The sequence below is a fragment of the Bufo gargarizans genome, chromosome 1 (genome assembly GCF_014858855.1).
Source record: "Bufo gargarizans isolate SCDJY-AF-19 chromosome 1, ASM1485885v1, whole genome shotgun sequence".
In the NCBI taxonomy this organism is placed as follows: Eukaryota; Metazoa; Chordata; class Amphibia; order Anura; family Bufonidae; genus Bufo; species Bufo gargarizans.
The window spans coordinates 387,277,160-387,289,427 of NC_058080.1; the positions used below are offsets into that span (position 1 = coordinate 387,277,160).

The 12,268-nt window shown below is 41.7% G+C and overlaps 1 protein-coding gene across 2 annotated transcripts in view; it reads right to left on the reverse strand.

Moving 5' to 3' along the window:
* The window catches only part of GTPBP3 (GTP binding protein 3, mitochondrial), a 125,198-nt gene that overhangs the window by 53,501 nt on the left and 59,429 nt on the right, over positions 1-12,268 (reverse strand). For both annotated transcript variants that reach the window (XM_044285581.1, XM_044285589.1), the window contains exons 6-7: positions 10,162-10,234; positions 3,606-3,749 (exon numbers count right to left, since the gene is read on the reverse strand). In XM_044285581.1, the coding sequence (XP_044141516.1) occupies positions 3,606-3,749; positions 10,162-10,234 (217 nt within the window). The remainder of the gene's footprint in view (positions 1-3,605; positions 3,750-10,161; positions 10,235-12,268) is intronic.

Genomic DNA, 12,268 nt, shown 5'->3' on the forward strand with positions numbered 1-12,268 from the left:
ACACCATTCCTACTGTGAAACATGGTGGTGGATCGCTGAGGTTTTGGGGATGTGTGATCTACAAAAGGCACAGGAAATTTGGTCAGAATTGATGGCAATATGAACGCAGTAATGTATTAACAAATACCGGGGGAAAATTTGCACTCATTATCCCGAAAGCTGCGCATGGGACGTACTTGGACATTTCAACATGACAATGATCCAAAACACAAGGCCAAGTTGACCGGTTATTGGCTACAGCAAAATAAAGTGAAGGTTTTGGAGTGACCATCTCAGTCTCCAGACGTCAATATCATCAAAGAATTTAGGGGAACTGGAGGCTTTTTGCCAGGAAGAATGGGCAGCTTTACCATCTGAGAAAATAAAGAGCCTCATCCACAACTACCAGTCATTGATGTTAAAAGGGGGCAATACACTGTATTAAGAACTGGGGTATGTCAACTTTTATCAGGGTCATTTGGGTAGTTTGTGTAGTGATTACGATTTAAAAAGAGTAAACCCAGTTGTTTGACAATAAATGGCTTCAGCCAACCACTAACCATGAGTGAAAGAAAAGTTTTTGTGTTATCATTCATATTCTCTGAACAATGGTTAACCCCTTCTACCCCGAGCCAGTTTTCACCCTTCTGCACAGGTCATTTTTTGCAAATCAGACATGTCACTTTAATTGGTAATAGCTTTGGAACACTTATTTATCAAAGTCATTCTGAGAATGTTTTCTAGTGACACATTGTATTTCATTATAGTCATACATTTGAGTCAATATATTTTACATTTATATTTTTTATATTTATATTTTTTTATTTATGAAAAAAATTCCAAATTTACCAAAATTTGGGGAAATTCACAATTTTCTAAATGTCTATTTCTCTGCTTTTAAAACAGTGGGGGGATTTGTACTAGGATAGTGCACAAATATGACACATCTTGGCGCAAATACACAACCTCAATGGATGTATATAAAATCTTTCTTTATTTTCGATTGGTACAGAGTGACAACGTGTTTTAGAGTGAATATACTCCTTTTTCAAGTCTAAAAAACACATAATATTAGTGAAAGGTGACGTATGGCAATGGAGGGTAAAAGAGAAAATGTAATAAATAATAGTAAGGGATAAAAATTATTCAATACGAAAAAAGATGGTTGAAGGCATAAAAATTAGCATAATTAGATATAGTACATGAGCAGACGTACAATAAACAATACTAGGGACGCATAGGTTAGAAGGTGTAGCCCACTGGGGCACCCGCAAGAATTCATAAACCATGATACGTAAATCCAATAGCAAAATAGAAATAATAATGATGATAATAATAATACATGATTAAAAACACACAGAAAAATGGTGCGAGTAAGAAGGAACGACATAATTTAAAGGGCTTCTGTCACCCCACTAAAGTGATATTTTTTTTTTGGGCTAGTGAAATTAGTTATATTGCGATATCTGACAATATAATTGTGTTACTTACTTTGATCCAGCAGTTTCTGCAAAAAACGAAGTTTTATAATATGTAAATTCGGTCTCTACCAGCAAGTAGGGCGTCTACTTGCTGGTAGCTGCTGCAGAAATCCGCCCCCTCGTTGTGTTGATTGACAGGGCCAGCCGGGATCTCCTCCTCCGGCCAGCTCTGTCAGCATTTCAAAAATCGCGCGCCTGTGTTGATTCGGCGCAGGCGCTCTGAGATGAGGAGGCTCGTCTCCTCAGCACTCCCTCAGTGCGCCTGCGCCGATGACGTCTTCTATTTCGGTGATGTCATCGGCGCAGGCGCACTGAGGGAGTTCTGAGGAGACGAGCCTCCTCATCTCAGAGCGCCTGCGCCGAATCAACACAGACGCGCGATTTTTGAAATGCCGACAGGGCTGGCCGGAGGAGGAGATCCCGGCTGGCCCTGTCAATCAACACAACGAGGGGGAGGATTTCTGCAGCAGCTACCAGCAAGTAGCCGCCCTACTTGCTGGTAGAGACCGAATTTACATATATTAAAACTCCGTGACAACCAGAGAATAACATACTGTTGATCTCTGCTCTAAACATTTTTGTCTGTAAATGTCTCTCTTTTATAAGCTGTGCTCAAGAAACTTAAAAGGACATAGGAATCTGAATATATATTATATAACCAAGTGGGACAGACAAAGGGAGGTCCAAACATTTCTAGAACCAAAAGGGCTTAAAGGGGGTTTCCGATACTTTAGAACTGATGACTTATCCTTTGGATCAGTGGGGGTCCAACACACAGGCCCTCCGCTGATCAGCTGTTTCAGAAGGCACCTGGCTACTGTGAGCATTGCAGCCTTCTCATTGCTTTCCCTTAGCCGAGTGATGACACATTCATGTGTCACGTGGCCTAGGTGCAGCTCAGCCCCATTCAAGTGAAAGGGGCTGAGTGCGATACCAAGCATAGCTGCAATACAATGTACGGTGCTGCACTTGGTGAACTCCGAGAAGGCCAAGGTGCTCACAAGAGCGCTGATGCCTTCTCAAAACGGCTGATCGGCGGTCCGTACCCCCCACCGATCAGATACCGATGACCTATCCGAAAGATAGGTAATCCGTTATAAAATCCTAGAAATCTGATGCCTAGCTTGGATACCTGGCTGGAAAATGTCAGTGAGATGATTACTAGTATAAAAACTAATATAACACCAAAATAAGACAAAATAAAAACAATATCTGTTACATGTAATCAATATACAAGATTAAGGCTAAGTTCACACCTGCGCTGTACTGTACTTGTGTTCCGTGATAGGAACAGAAAAACAAACATAATGGCAGCACCAGATCGACCTTAACTAACGGATGAACTCCATTGACTATAGTGGGGCTCATCATTTTGCTGCGCTATTTTGTCCTGCATTTTTTACAGAATCTGTGATGGGGGATTCTAGTGGAACCTCCTGAATAGATGTGAATGTAGCCTAAAAAGTTTTTGTCGAGAAAGAAGCAATGGTGTTAACATCTGGCTTTTAAATATTCGGACCCTTCTGAATACATCTTTCCCTAATCAGCAATACCACCTTGTGGACAAGTGTATAATTACACTTGACAGGTCCCCCGGTGAGCCTGTGAAATAGCCGGAGACTGATCACCTTTGTATGCCTTTATGGTAAATTAACCATGTCAGCATATATTGAGCAGTACATACAAATGAGATATTTTATTACAGCCACACAGTTCATGCAGCATGTTCATAAAGGAAAGCTGTGCAGTGAAAAGAACAGAAATGACTAATGCTAAGAACTAAAATGAAAATGAAAAAAATAATTACTTCTGGTCTATGGTGGTACTTTTATATATTTTATAAGCTTGGAACCCCCCTCGGTACATTGTTAGAGCTTGTAGCACTACATCCCTTTCACTAAGCAATGGTAATAAGCTGCTGTCAATTTATTTATACATTTCCAGGGGGAATATCAGAGGAACAGCATAATGCAGAGTTCTAAGAAAAGATGCTCTATCATTGCTATATTAAAGAGAATGGTCTGATACATATGGCCAGCATAACACAGCTAAGCTTTTCATGCACCTGTTCACGCCAAAACACAAATCCTACATAGGAAGACCACGGAGAAGGTCAGACTATACTATATACAGGACAGGACTTACTTATTACATTGAGTAGGCTGCTTTTTCCTGCATTGGTAGCTCCTGTGAGGACAACTTGGACCCCATCTCTTAGCCTCTCTCCTCGCCGGTTGTCCTCAAGATGCTCCTCCAGTTCCTTCCTGAGCTTTTCAACCACTTCATCAACTGCCATTCCAGAAAAAGGGCAAATGCCAGATGGATAATTATTCAGAAACTGTTCCGTGCAAATTTGTGCACTTTAGTCTAATCATTTTCAATATATGCAACTGTAGTGAAGGAAAACCGGCTTAGTTGCCCATTGTAATCAATCAGATTCCACTTCTTTTTTTTCAGAGTGCCTTTGGAACATGAAAGGTGGAACAGTTTTGGCAAATCTGTCTTGTTATTTCCATTGTTAATTCCATTAGCAAAACAGAGTGACCATTTTGTTTCTCCTACACTACAATGTTGTACATCAAATCCACATGTAGCCGTCTTTTTTCGGCCACTTATTTTAACATGGAATTTTTACATTAAAGGGAGACTGTCACCGCCATTTGCCCTTATAGACCGCATACATAGCACTGTAGCATAACTATAGATCAGTCAAACGGTACCTTTGTCTTTTTGTTTGGATGTTCACCAGGGGCAAAAACGGAGTTTAATTCATATGTAAATGAGGGCTCACAAGTGCCCAGGGGCGGCGTTCGGGCTGTAAGTGCCCAGGCCGCTCTGCCTCTTCTCACATAACCCCTCCCCAGCCTGTTGCTTGGCCGGCCCTGTAAGCCTCTTACATCATCCAGTGTACTGGCCGATATCCCGCCAGCGCATGTGCACTGTGATTACCATTGTGGGCCGCAGCATCATTTCATGCCGGCGGGATATTGGCCAGTACACTGGATTGCATTCCCCATTTTTGCAGACCCATAGACTTCAATGGGGCCACGTCCTAATTTTCACTGACAAGTACATGATATGTTTTTTTTGTTTTGCGGAGCCATAGAACGGAAGAAAAGGGCCCCATAGAAGTGAATGGGTCTGCATCTAATCCACAAGAAAACTGATCTGCATTTTTGCGGACAGCATACGGCCATCTGAATAAGCCACTGAGTCCAATGTATTCATGAGATACAGGCTTAAGAGGGTTTTCTGGTATAATGATATTGATGAGCTATCAACAGAGGTCATTAGTATCAGATTGGTGGGGCTCCCACACCCCACCAGTCAGCTGTTCCCTGAAGCCAGTGCCGAAACTACCACTTTGAATGGAGTCGGAAGAACAGCTCCTTTCACAGTGTAGTGGCCATGCTGTGTTACTGCAGCTCAACTATCATTTGAAGTGCTAGTTCCTGCATGGGAAGCTGCAGGGAACAGCTAATGGTAGGAATGCTGGGTGTTGGACCCCCAATGATCTGATATTGATGACCTTGAGGATAGGTCATCAATATCATTAGAAACGTGTTATGCTGTAAGTGTAACAGCTTACATATAGCTCCCAATATGAACAAAAATTAACACTTGTATCCCAGGAGAGATAAAACTTAACTTTTACTAGTATTATATAAAAATGTATGCTCTGCACCAGAAATATATCAAAACAAAACAAAAAAATTGCATACTATACACAGACCTGAAATGTAGTGAACCCAATATGTCAGCACTAAGCATACAGTATGCAATTTGCTGGACTGAACCTTTTGTACTTTGTGTCTTACCAGGCTCCACTAACTGTAATAAACCCTAAAGTGGGGAGGGGTACTAGGAATACCCTGCCTATCTACAGAGCACTCGCCCCGAAAGGGAGACCCCGTCCGGATACCTGACCCTGTACCCGGCCAGTATTCCTAACCCCTTAGGGACCGGGCTCATTTTCACCTTAACCCTTTCATGACCAAGGGTCATTGATGCCCTAGTGTCCAGGTCAAAATTTACAAATCTGGCATGCCTCACTTTATGTGGTAATAGCTTTGGAACACTTTTACTTATCCAAGCCATTCTGAGATTGTGTCACGAGAAAACATTGCACTTCGTGATAGTCATAAATTTGAGTCAATATATTTCACCTTTATTTATGAAAAAAATCCCAAATGTACCCAAGATTTAGGAAAATTCTCAGTTTTCCAAATTTCTATTTCTCTGCTTCTAAAACAAAAAAGTGATACCTAATAAAATATTTATTACTTAACATTCCCCATATGTCTACTTTATGTTGGCATCATTTTGGAAATGTCATTTTATTTTTTTAGGACGTTAGAAGGCTTAGAAGTTTAGAAGCAATTCCTAAAATTTTTAAGAAAATTGCCAAAACCCACTTTTTAAGGACCAGTTCAGGTCTGAAGTCACTTTGTGGGGCCTACATAGTGGATACCCCCATAAATGACCCCATTGTAGAAACTACACCCCTCAAGTTACTCAAAACTGATTTTACAAACTTTGTTAACCCATTAGGTGTTCCACAAGAATTAAAGAAAAATGGTGATGAAATTTCAAAAAATTTTGTCAGATTTTCCATTTTATTACATTTTTTTCTTTAACACATTGAGGGTTAACAGCCAAACAAAACTCAGTATTTATTACCCTGATTCCGCGAATTACAGAAACATCCCACATGTGGTCGTAAACTGCTGTACGGGCACATGGCAGGGCGCAGAAGGAATGGAATGCCATACGGTTTTTGGAAGGCAGATTTTGCTGGATTGGTTTTCTGAACGCCATATGTTTTTTATTTTTCTGCCTATCGTCTTGTGCAGGGGCTCGTTTTTTGCAGAAAGTGTTGAGGTTTTTATTGGTACCATTTTTGGGTACATAGGATTTTTTGATCATTCATTATTACACTTTATGGGGCAAGGTGACCCAAAAATTTGGAACAGTTTTCATTTATTTATTTTTACAGCGTTCATCTGAGGAGTTAGGTCATGTGATAGTTTTATAGAGCAGATCGTTACTGACGTGGCAATACCTAATATGTATACTTTTTCTTATTTATTTAAGTTTTACACAATAATAGCATTTCTGAAACCCAAAAAAATGATGTTTTAGTGTCTCCATAGTCTGAGAGCCCTAAGGAAGGCATCGCGCTGCCTTCCATGCCATCAGGTCCCCCCTACAGCCACACGGGGACTGTGTTTCCCCTGTGATTTCGTAGTAAAGAGATCACAGAGAGGCACGGAGCATTAACAGTCATGTTACTGCTCCGTGCCTCTGCAGTCTGCATCGGGTCTTGGCACTCTTTCACGGAGCTCGTGTGAAACAGCCCTTAGGGTTAGGGCTCATGCACACGACCATATGGCTTTTTCAGTGTTTTGCGGTCCGTTTTTTACGGATCCGTTGTGTTTCCGTTCCCTTTCCGTTTTTCCGTATGCCATATACATTATACAGTAAGTACATAGAAAAAATTGGGCTGGGCATAACATTTTCAATAGATGGTTCTGCAAAAACAGAACGGATACTGAAGACATACGTATGCATTTCCGTATGTGTTCTTTTTTTTTTGCGGACCCATTGACTTGAATGGAGCCAAGCACTGATTTGCGGACAAGAATAGGACATGTTCTATCTTTTCACGGTACAGAAATACTGAAACGGAATGCACACGGAGACACTTCATTTTTTTTTTGCTGAACCATTGAAATGAATGGTTCAGTATATGTACCGCATACTGAACTAAAAAAACGGCCAGTATACTGAACGCAAAATACTGTCGTGTGCATGAGCCCTTAGTGGATCCCGGTGCCTTATCTACACAGAAGATCAACTGCTACCTGCGCTGCAGAAGTTTGACAACCATGTGTGCATGCAGTTGAATCTTCAGCCACCTGCACAAGCAGAAGTTTGACAACCATGTGTGCATGCAGTTAAACCGTACCAATTGAGGCACTTCAGGATTGGTAAGAACTTTCCAATTTTTCTTGCTTTCCTGTACACTGGTGCCTTGTGATTGATTACCCACTGACATATTGGGTTCACTACATGTTTCAGGTTTGTGTATAGTATGCGATTTTTTGTTTTGTTTTGATATATTTCTGGTGCAGAGCATCGATTTTTATATAATACTAGTAAAAGTAAAGTTTTAATCTCCCTTTATCTCCCCTCCTGGGATACATCTATATCTTTAACCAGGAAAAGCTCTTTAATGCCTTCCCTTGTCCCTCAGCCACTGAATGACAGGTTTCTCCTTATTACTGTGCACATTGAGAAACATGTCAATCAGCAGCTGAGTTAAACCCAGGTATCATGACACGTGGGGACTTGAACATGTGATCTTCTGATCGCTTGTCCTATCGAATAGAATACTGTCAGAATCTATGGGATCCTGACACACTGCCTGCGAAGATGTGCCTCAGACACAGCTTTGTGGGCCGTTAAGCCGTGACAGGCCTGGGAACCTACTCAAGGCCACAGGGTGTCATGGCAACTGATCGGAGTCCTTAGATTTTACCCTGGATCCCGCACCCTCTGCCTTTCCCCACAGATTCCACGATCACTATTGACTGCGGCATCCGAGGGGCTAAATGACTGGGATCTCATTATCGCCATGCCATTCATTGCGGCTGGGTATGCCTTAACTGCACCATGACACTGTACTTCATAGTGCATGTACGGTTAGGATTAAAGTCGTCTAGTAGCTGGGACAGCCTAGCATAGTCACTACAAAGCATACGGAGCTGTGCTTCCGGCTCTGTAGTTTGTTCTATCGGCCACTGCTCCTGCTAGCACCTGATTGATGGAAGCTGCTGGTGTCAAAACCCCACTGATCTGATAACGATGACCTATCTTAAGAATACATCAATAAGCAATTCCTTAAAAACCTTTTCAAACATATTATGGCAGAAAATATTGTCATGGCTTGGGTGCTGTAAGGTTGATTTTAACAGTAAATCTTCGGGCTAACCAACTGAACTTTGAGACAATCTGGATTCTAGGTCTACAGCACTTTAAATAGTTATTGCTACAATAGACACTTCAGGCAGGATATGTCACATGCTGTAGGTTCCACATCCGAGAGTGTTGAAATGATAGCAAGCCGAGCACAGCCACCTCTCCAATGAATGCAATGGAGCATGGCTAGGGTTGTTTCGATACCCAAATTTTGATTCGGTTTCGAATCGCGCCATTTTTATTTTATTTACAGCGTTCACCGCATAGGAGATATTTTTTTATATTTTAATAGTTTGGACTTTTCGGACATGGCGATATGAAATATTTTATTTATTTATTGTTTATATATTTTATATGTAAAATTGGGAAAGGGGGTGATTTATACTTAATATTTTTTTATTATTATTTTTTTACAGTTTATTTAATAACTATTTCCCCCCTTAGGGGCTAGAGCCTGGGATCTTTTAATCCCTTGTCCTATTCACCCTAATAGATCTCTATTAGGGTGAATAGGACTTCACACACTCCCTGCTGCCCTGTGCATAGTATACACAGCAGCAGGGCTTCAGTAGCATCTTGGCTGCCATGGTAACCAATCGGAGCCCCAGGATTACACTGCTGGGGCTCTGATCAGAAGCTGCCACTGCCACCAACGAGAGGAGGTGAGGGGACTCTGTGGCCACTGCCACCAATGATTTTAATACTGGGGAGGGGCACACTGCGCCACCAATGTTTTTAATACTGTGGAGGGGGGCGTACTGCGCCACCAATGTTTTTAATACTGTGGAGGAGGAGGGGGGGGGGCGCACTGCGCCACCAATGATAATTAACGTTTAAGATACAAATGCAGGCGACGGCAGAAACACAATGCCGTCACCCGACCTCTGATGCGGCACCTGAGGGGTTAATTGCCGCAGATCGCAGAGCCCTGTCAGAGGCAGGGTGCCGGCAATGTGTTTCTGCCGCCGCCTGAATTTGTAATGTATTAAAACGTTAGTTATCATTGGCCACAGCCCCTTCCCTCCTCCGCCCCTCATTGGAGGCAGCAGCACAGGGGGGGGAGCGACTGCTTCCTTCTTCCCTGTGCTGCTGAGGGAACATGGCGCACTCTGAGAGCACGGCAATCCATATTCTCTGATACTGGTCTGTGCAGTAGCACAGCCTAGTATCGATTAAAGACAAATCCCGGTATCGTATCGATACCGGGCTAAAAGTATCGATTGGGTATCGAAAGTTCGATACCCGAAACAACCCTAATGGAGACAGTAATCTCCCAAAAATAAGGGTCCCGGATTTGGGTCGCTCAGTTATTAGGCATTTATGGCATATCCTATGGGTATTCCGTAAAAGCTTACATTGGGGTTCCCCTGTCCAAGTATCAGGCAGGCAATGGCTAGTAAACAATCTGTTTCAGATCTCCATGAAAAGGCAAAATGGCTTATGGCAAGATGGGACTGAAATGTAGGCTGAGAATCCTGAAGTGGGTGTCTAAGGCACATGGTACGACTGTATCAATGTACCTACACTCAATGGGGATGATTTACCAAGGAAAATGCGCTAGAATTGTTGCCCAATTTATTATTGTGCTGTAGATTCATAAGAGGTGTGGCTTAGCAGAAAAAATTGCACAAACATTTGCCAAAATTTTGTCGCAAACTGTTACACAGGATAAAATCTGATTTTGTGTAGTCATATGAAGATGGTTAATGGAAACTCTTACCTGCTACTAGAACACCTTCCTCCACGTTATCATCCTCACTAAAATCTATGAAAGCCTCAATGTGAGCAAGAGCCTGGTAAGACACAAAGTACAAAAGGTTCAGTCCAGCAAATTGCATACTACATACTGTATGCTTAGTGCTGACATCGGCTCTTCTAACTATACGGATTCAGAAATACCACACACGCGGGTAACCTTCACAAAAAAACTGCCATTAAAATGAGTTACAATAAAATAATAGAATAAATAACAGTAAAAATACATGACAAATGAGCAGTACAATACTTTAGAGGAATGTGCCAAGTTGATATAAGCATTGCTTTAGTTAAAACAATGTTTTACAGAAAAAAAAACTTTAGTGTTCATTAAAATGTGAAAGTGAGCTTTTGCTATATCACATCTATACTGAAATGTTATCACTTGAATTTACAGGTCCAATGCCTTAAAGGGGTTCTCCAGTTGTATAATGAATTTTGTTTAAATCTTGCCCCATATGCCTGTTTTTTATGTTTCATGTTTCCTTCCCATTTTCTGCATCAGCTAATCTGGGCAGGATGTTTACATGCAGAACTTCCTGTTTTCCTCCGCTTCCTGCTGGATTTTCTAACCAAACCCAGAATGCCTTGCTATTTATAGTTTACCAGGGCTTGCTCCACCTAGCTAACATGAAGAGGGGAGGTGCAGAGGGCATGACTACTGCAGAGACAACAGTGTGGCTGGCGGAGCAAATGCTGTGAAACATTACAGAGCAAAGCATGCTGGGGTTGGGTAGAAAACACAGCAGCAACTGATCAAAACATTAAATAGTTTGTCCAGTTTCAGGATGAAACTGAACAACACGTGATCTAAGAGTAGCGTGGAAAGGTCAGCAGTCATCAAAATTACTAAAAGTCTCAGGACATATAAAAGAGTTAAAAACATCTTGCTTACACATGTGATCTACCTGCAATAATGAATAGATCGTTTCCTACCTAACAGCCCCCACGCTGCCATTTTGGTTCTCTTGACAGGGCTCTGTTCACTTGGCTGCAGCGGTGACATGTTGTTGACATCATGCGACTGCTGCAGCCGATCTCTGGCCTCAGCAGTGCACTGAAGAGACCAGTAATTGGATGCAGAGGTCACATGTTGTCAACATGCCACCATTGCTGCAGCTGGGTAAACAGAGCCCTGCTGAAAATATACAGAGCGAAGCAGGATTTTTACTGCAGGTGGATTACGAGTGATGTTCGGGTTTCCTCCTAAAACAGGACTATTCCTTTAAAGTGTCGCTGTCGTGTTTTCATAAAAAAATAACTATTTTAGCATATGTTACTGCTAAATTTGCAGCATTATGCATAAAGCAATATTTAGTTTTTTCACATACCCCTGTTTTCCTTGAGTTTTTCCCTTAGTTACGGCTGTTTATAAAGATTTACAATATGGAGGACCTTCTCAAGATGGCTCCTCTGCCAGTTCCCTGAGGCCAAAACTGCTTTCCCTCACTTCCTATACACACTTGCTGTAGCCAGCAGCTCCCTCCCAGAGACGCGCCTCCTCACTCTGAAGCCTAATGCAGGCATGCAGTGTGAAGGACCGCCCCACCGTCTTCTTAGCCAGAGACAGACAAGCCATAGCAACAGTCTTTTAAAGGGAGCAGTGGAAAGGGACAGGGGACATTAATGAAAGCTGGTATTATAAGGTAATTACAGATCTTTTGACAATCATCGACAGACTAACTCAGGTATACATGCCTAGTTCTAATAAACTAGCAAATAAAAAAAATTATGACAATTACACTTTAAGTTCTGCTTATAGATATCCTGCCATGATGAGACTAAGAAAAAGGGAAGGAAGGAAACAGGTAAACAGGGAAAAAAAATGCAGAGTTTGGGGTAATCTTGGCAGATAAAAAAAAATAAAAATCATTAGAAAACCAGAGAACCTCTTTAAGGGAGGTTCGAATGACACGATTCAAACAGTCTGGTTCTGATTTCAGGTGCAGTGACCTTATATGTCTCTACATTTGGCAGAATTTATGAAATGATTGACACTTTTGTGCAATTAAAAAGTTGCCAATATTTGTACACACCATTGTTTTGCACTTTATGCTGTGCTTACCACTCTT